Source organism: Lactuca saligna, chromosome 8 (genome assembly GCF_052625555.1).
Source record: "Lactuca saligna cultivar CGN05327 chromosome 8, ASM5262555v1, whole genome shotgun sequence".
In the NCBI taxonomy this organism is placed as follows: domain Eukaryota; kingdom Viridiplantae; phylum Streptophyta; class Magnoliopsida; order Asterales; family Asteraceae; genus Lactuca; species Lactuca saligna.
In genome coordinates, this window is record NC_136424.1 from 39,784,934 (window position 1) to 39,791,148 (window position 6,215).

At 33.4% G+C, this 6,215-nt stretch overlaps 1 protein-coding gene across 1 annotated transcript; it reads left to right on the top strand.

Annotated features, from left to right (window-relative positions):
• The first annotated feature begins 1,681 nt into the window (after nt 1-1,681).
• LOC145010907 (nucleolar-like protein) lies at nt 1,682-6,215 on the top strand. The gene is made up of 14 exons (XM_078969478.1): nt 1,682-2,009; nt 2,197-2,331; nt 2,415-2,565; nt 2,849-2,928; nt 3,010-3,069; nt 3,179-3,346; nt 3,418-3,546; nt 3,615-4,235; nt 4,316-4,508; nt 4,574-4,767; nt 4,879-4,983; nt 5,124-5,263; nt 5,342-5,644; nt 5,725-6,215. Exons 1-14 carry the CDS (start codon nt 1,782-1,784, stop codon nt 5,987-5,989), a joined length of 2,772 nt encoding a protein of 923 aa, XP_078825604.1. The 5' UTR covers nt 1,682-1,781; the 3' UTR covers nt 5,990-6,215.

A 6,215-nucleotide genomic window follows, 5' to 3' on the forward strand; every position in this document is an offset into this window, starting at 1 on the left:
AAGGGGGAAGTTAAGGGATTAGGGTTATCTTGGAGATACCTGTCTAATCCAATACCTTCTTAACTCCTATATAAACCCTCTTTAGGGTAGAATTTCGGCCATGACCTCTTTCTAAGTGCCTTGGACAAAATTAAGGCTTCTACTCTCTTTTTTTTTTCTCTCTCTCTCTCTCTATATATATATATATATATATATATATATATATATATATATATATATATATATATATATATATATAGTTTGCCTTGGTTGCTAGATTTGTTTGTGAGTCATTAGAGACACGACACTTGTGACGCTTGCTATGAAAGGTTTTCAATGAGGACTTTAAGATTGTTTACTACAATAATCTTAAAGGTTAGTTTTTCCTGTTCTTACAGCTAATTCGATCATATAACAGTTTTATAACCTAGGGTTCATAGTATGTTGCTTTACTTGAAAGACATAGATCCAACTAGGTTACATTTGCCATTATTTATTTGAACTCTTTGAATAATTTTCCACTTAGTGCATTATGTTGTAACCTCAAAAACCCATCACATAAGTGTACGCTCATCGTACCCTCATGTACGCTTAGCGTACTCATCCTGTTCAATTTACGAAATTGCCACAAGGCTTCAAGACTCATTCTCATAGACTTAGGGACTAAAATGTCATATGATAAAATCTTAGGGAAGAATTCAGAAGTACCTGAATCTCAAGATATTACAGTTTTTTAGTGGCGAAGGTGGTGATGCTTTACTCCGATGGTAGATGTGGTGGTTTTCCAATTGGTTTAGAAGGAGTGGGTGGTACCCAACGATAATGGTTTATGTAAGTGAGATAGAGGACACATGATGAATATGGTGGGTGGGCCTGCCTTTTAATTTTTAATTTTTTAATAATTTAAGCATTATAACAATTAAAAAATGGAAAAAAGAAATCATAAGGGCATAAAAGTCATTTTAAATCCATAAGGACCAAATTCACTAAAAAGATCTCAAATTGGACCACTTATTCATCACTAAACTTTTTTGGATTAAAACCACATATTTTTGATAACTACAATGACTATTTTTGCAATTTTGTCTAGTTTATATAAGTGGTGCATGGGTGAGGTAATGATCGTGTCAGTATATGGTATATTATTATTTAGAAGTGCATGCTTATTAGGCCATGTTTATATATTTATTTTTTTTAAGGTGTTCGCCCTTACTCCTAATTTCATGGGATTTGACTAAACATTATTTAGATCGTTGATACTGTTCCTTGTGATATGAGCTTCTATTTGGACAATCGCCTTCAACATTGGTTGTTCAGGCTTTTCCATCTAGCTCTAGGTGGTCGGTAAAAACGATTCTTCAAGAGAAACGTAATTTTGAATATTTTTAACATCTCCACTGATTGGATGAAGAGTAGTGACCTCCGTTTTGATATGACCATACCACGAAGAGAAAAAATACGTGAAAAAATATATTGTGAAGCTGCCATATAAGTTTTATGGTTAGTAAATCAAAAGGTTAGAATCCAAAATTATGATTTTTTTTTCCGCCAACTAAAATATAAGTTGTTAAATTAATTGGGCTAAAAAGTTTGATGTCATTATTCTGGACTGTCCTTTGGGCAAAGAAAGCATAATAGTTGGGCCTTGTGAATGAAATTCAAGAGAAGGCCAGCGATATGCTAATACCCTAAAACTCTAAAACCCTTTTCCTATCAGTATCCTTCAATTCTACCTGCGCAGGTGGGAATTAAGCCAAAAATACAGGTGATTTGCCAAAGGAGAGCTCAAGCGAGCTGCTACAATGGTGAAAATCTCAAGACCTACGAGTAACAATGACAGTGCCGCTAAGAAGAAGAAGAATAAGAAGAAAATCAATCCTAATGCCATAGCCATGAAAGTCAAAGCTCCAGTAGCAAAACCTAACCCTTTTGAAACCATCTGGTCTCGTCGCAAATTTGATATCCTCGGCAAGAAACGCAAAGGAGAAGAACGCCGTATTGGCCTCGCTCGCTCCATCGCTATCGAAAAGGCAATAATCTCTCCCTCTCTATAGACGCATAAACACGTTGCAGATTTTTTGTTGTTTCCATTTATGAATGGTCCATTCTTAAAATTAAGTTGCTCATATCGAGTTGAAATTTGAAAAATACTTGGGCATAGTACTTTCAGAAATCAAAAATGGATTCTAATTTGAGATACTATCTTCGAAAGTGCAGAGAAAGAAAACATTGCTGAAGGATTACGAGCGGAGTGGTAAGTCATCGGTGTTTGTTGATAAGCGGATTGGGGAGCAAAATGAGGAGCTTGGTGAGTTTGATAAGGCTATCCTCAGATCTCAACGAGAAATGCGGGTAATTGTTTTCAAGTGAAATTTCTTGTTTATTGATGAATTTCTCAGTATTGATCGATTATGTTTTTGCCATCTTTCTTACAGGTGAAGCTTAGCAAGAAAAGCAAGTATAATCTATCTGATGGAGAAGAAGATGAGTTTGAGATTCAAGATGACAGATTGTATCCTGAAAGAGACGATTTTGAGGATGAAGTACCATTTGATGAGGAAGATGGAGATGCAACAGAGGCTGAGAGTAAGTTTGCCTTTGTTTACTTAAAATCAATTAGCAGTTTGTAACTATATGTTCACTTTTTAGGATAAAACAACAATGAATTCACAAGACAAGATATAAATTCACTGATTTAAAGTGATGAAACTTCATAACTTAGGTTGGGACATCATATTTTTGTAGGGAAACATAAACAATGAATTAGATTGAATACAAAAGATTATCACTGTATGAAAGTCTGAAACCTTCTTCTAATCTTTTGATTAGTTTAAAACATAATTCTTTCTTTCTTTTTCTGTTTCTACAGAAAGGTCTCTCATATTAAAGCAGCTTAGTGCCAATGGCACCCCTAGTGCTCATGGAACTGGAGTTGAAGGAGAAGAAAATGTAAAGCTTTAAACATAATTTTATCGATATTTTATACTTCTTTTAATTTTTTTGGTTAATCAAGTGTCTTTGTTATTACAGAGGCAAAAGACTAAAAAGGAGGTTTATGATGAGATAATATCAAAGAGCAAATTCTTCAAGGTGGGTGATTATATAACTTCATCATGTTTTTTTTAGTCCATTTTATGATAGCTTGTACTAATTTATATGTTCATAACATGGTTTTTAACTTTTTATTCTTCTATTACAGGCAGAGAAAGCTAAGGATAAGGAAGAAAATGACCAATTAATCAAAAAATTGGATGAACAATTTACATCTTTGTCCTCCAAATCCATATCTAACCAAATGAATGTTGTGAATGATGTTACAAGCAAAAACATTATGAATATGAATTCTAGTAAAGTTGAAACTGATCAGGTATGTTTTTTTGTTCTTCTGTATTTTTTAGGCTTAGGTTTATTAATTTGAAATTAATTGATGATTTTCAGGGGCAAGATGATGATTATGATAAACTACTTAATGTCATGGTGCTGGATATGCGGGCCCGCCCATCAAATAGGACAAAAACTCCTGAAGAAATTGCACAAGAAGAAAAAGAAAGACTAGAAGAATTAGAGGTATTTTTATATATATATTTTTTTTTCTGGACTTTTGTTATATCTTAGTTTAACATTTATGATTTCAGAAAGAAAGACAAAAAAGGATGAATGCTGTTGATGACACAAGTGATGATGATGATGATGATGATCATGAAAAGTCAACTGCCAAGAAGCTGACCTCTATTTCTGGTGATGATCTTGGAGATTCGTTTGCTGATGATGAACCGAAAACTAAGCTGGAATGGATCCAACAGATGTTAAGAAAAGAAAATGAAATCGATGATGATGATGATGAGGATGATGATGATGATGATGATGATGAAGAGGGAGAAGATGTTGATGATGATGATGATGATGATGATGATGATGATGATGATGATGATGATGGAGAGGGGGATGATCTGGCAAGTGAAATGCCACAATCATTAAAAGACTGGGAACAAAGTGATGATGATGATGAGGATGAGGATGAGGATGATAATGATGATGTGAAGTTGAATGTAAAAGTAAAACCAAAGGTGTCAAAAGTCAAACCTTCCAGAACATTACAAGTTGACCTTCCATACACAATCGAAGCTCCAAAAACCATGGAAGAATTGTCATCATTGTTGGATAATCGATCCGATGATGACATCATCGAAGCAATTAGACGAATTCGTGCATTTAATGCAATCAAAGTGGCTGCAGAAAATCGAAAAAAAATCCAAGTACAATTTATTTGTTTTTATTCATTACTTTCATAAAAATGTTTTCTAACTCCACCTTTTTTTTTCCTTTACCTTTTCAGGTATTTTATGGCCTCCTACTGCAGTATTTTTCAGTTTCAGCAAATAAAAAGCCATTAAATTTTAAATTATTAAATTTACTTGTGAAGCCATTAATGGAAATGAGCATAGAAATCCCATACTTTGCTGCTATATGTGCTCGTCAAAGACTACTTAGAACTCGATCACTTTTTGCAGAAGATATAAAAAATTCAGGTTTTTATTTTATTAATTTATACCAAAACTTTCAAGAAATATAACATTATTTTTACTTTTTGTAGAAAAAAGCAGTTGGCCTTCAATAAAAACATTATTCCTCTTGAGGCTATGGTCTATGATATTTCCTTGCTCAGATTTTCGGCATGTTGTTATGACTCCTGCAATATTGTTAATGTGTGAATATTTGACACGTTGTCCTATTCTTACTGGACGTGACGTGGCAATTGGCTCCTTTTTGTGTTCTATGCTTCTTTTTGTAAGTTCATTTCCACCCCCCGTACTTTTTTGTTGCTGTTAATTTGGGTAAAGAATAAAGTGTATTGCTGATATTGGTAAAAAGACTAAAATGCCCCTGCTGATTTTGTAGGTCTGTAAGCAGTCAAAAAAGTTGTGCCCTGAAGCTTTAGTGTTTCTTCGGACTTTATTAATGGCAGCTTTAGACAAAAAGCCTGAACAATCTCAAGACTCTGAGGTCTGTTTCAAGTTTCAACTGCCATATTTATACTTTATGAAAAACAATTAAAATATATATATATATATATATATATATATATATATATATATATATATATTTTTTATGACTCACCTTTTTTTTTTTTATTATTCTTTCAGTTTTATCACTTAATGGAATTAAAATCACCAAAGCCTCTGCTATCCATAAATGGCACTGTAGATGAAATAAAACCTCTCGATTTCATTACTTTAATCAACTCACCAGATGACTCCCCTTATTTCACCTCAAATAATTTCAGGTATCTTACATTTTTGGTCCCTGAGTTTAGCTGATTTTTTCAGTTTTGGTCCTTATTTAATGTTTCTATTATATGCAGGGCGAGTATGCTAGTGGCAGTAATAGATAACATACAAGGATACACAAACATTTACCAAGAATTCAAATCATTCCCGGAAATATTCCTACCAATTTCCAAATTACTAAAAGAAGTATCATCATCCCATGGTCAACATGGTCAAAGCGATGACGTGGCATTATTATTATTAAAAGAGAAAATAAAATCAACTGTGGATGCAATAGAGACGAAAGCAAACGAACATTACGTGTCGCGTCGACCTTTACAAATGCGGAAACAAAAACCGGTTCCTATTAAATTACTCAATCCAAAGTTTGAAGAAAAGTAAGTTCTTTTTTTTTTTTGACTTTTTGATTTGTTTTTTGGTGTTTACTAAAAATAAAATTGTTTTTTTGTTTTTGTAGTTTTGTGAGTAATAGGGATTATGATCCGGATAGACAAAGGGCTGAAGATAGGAAGCTGAAGAAGCTTGTGAAGAGGGAAGCAAAAGGGGCTGCACGTGAGTTGAGAAAAGATAATTACTTTTTGGCTGAAGTGAAGGCAAGAGATATGGCACGTGTGGAGGAAGAAAGGGCTAAGGAGTATGGAAGAACAAGAGCTTTTCTTCAAGAACAAGAACATGCTTTTAAATCGGGGCAACTTGGGAAGGGAAAGAAAAGAAGGAGGTGAAGTTTGGGTGTATTTTGAGAAATATGATGTGGCAAATATGTTACATGTGATGAATTTTTTGGTAGTTTTGATGTGGTAAAGATGTAATATGTGTATTCTTTTTGGGTAATGTGAGTTGAGCGTAGTTTTTTGTAGGCAAAAAAGGAAATGTTATATTGGCTACTCGTAATTTTTAACATGATTTTAAGTTACAAATTAATTGATTATTGTGCTTAGTTATGGATTA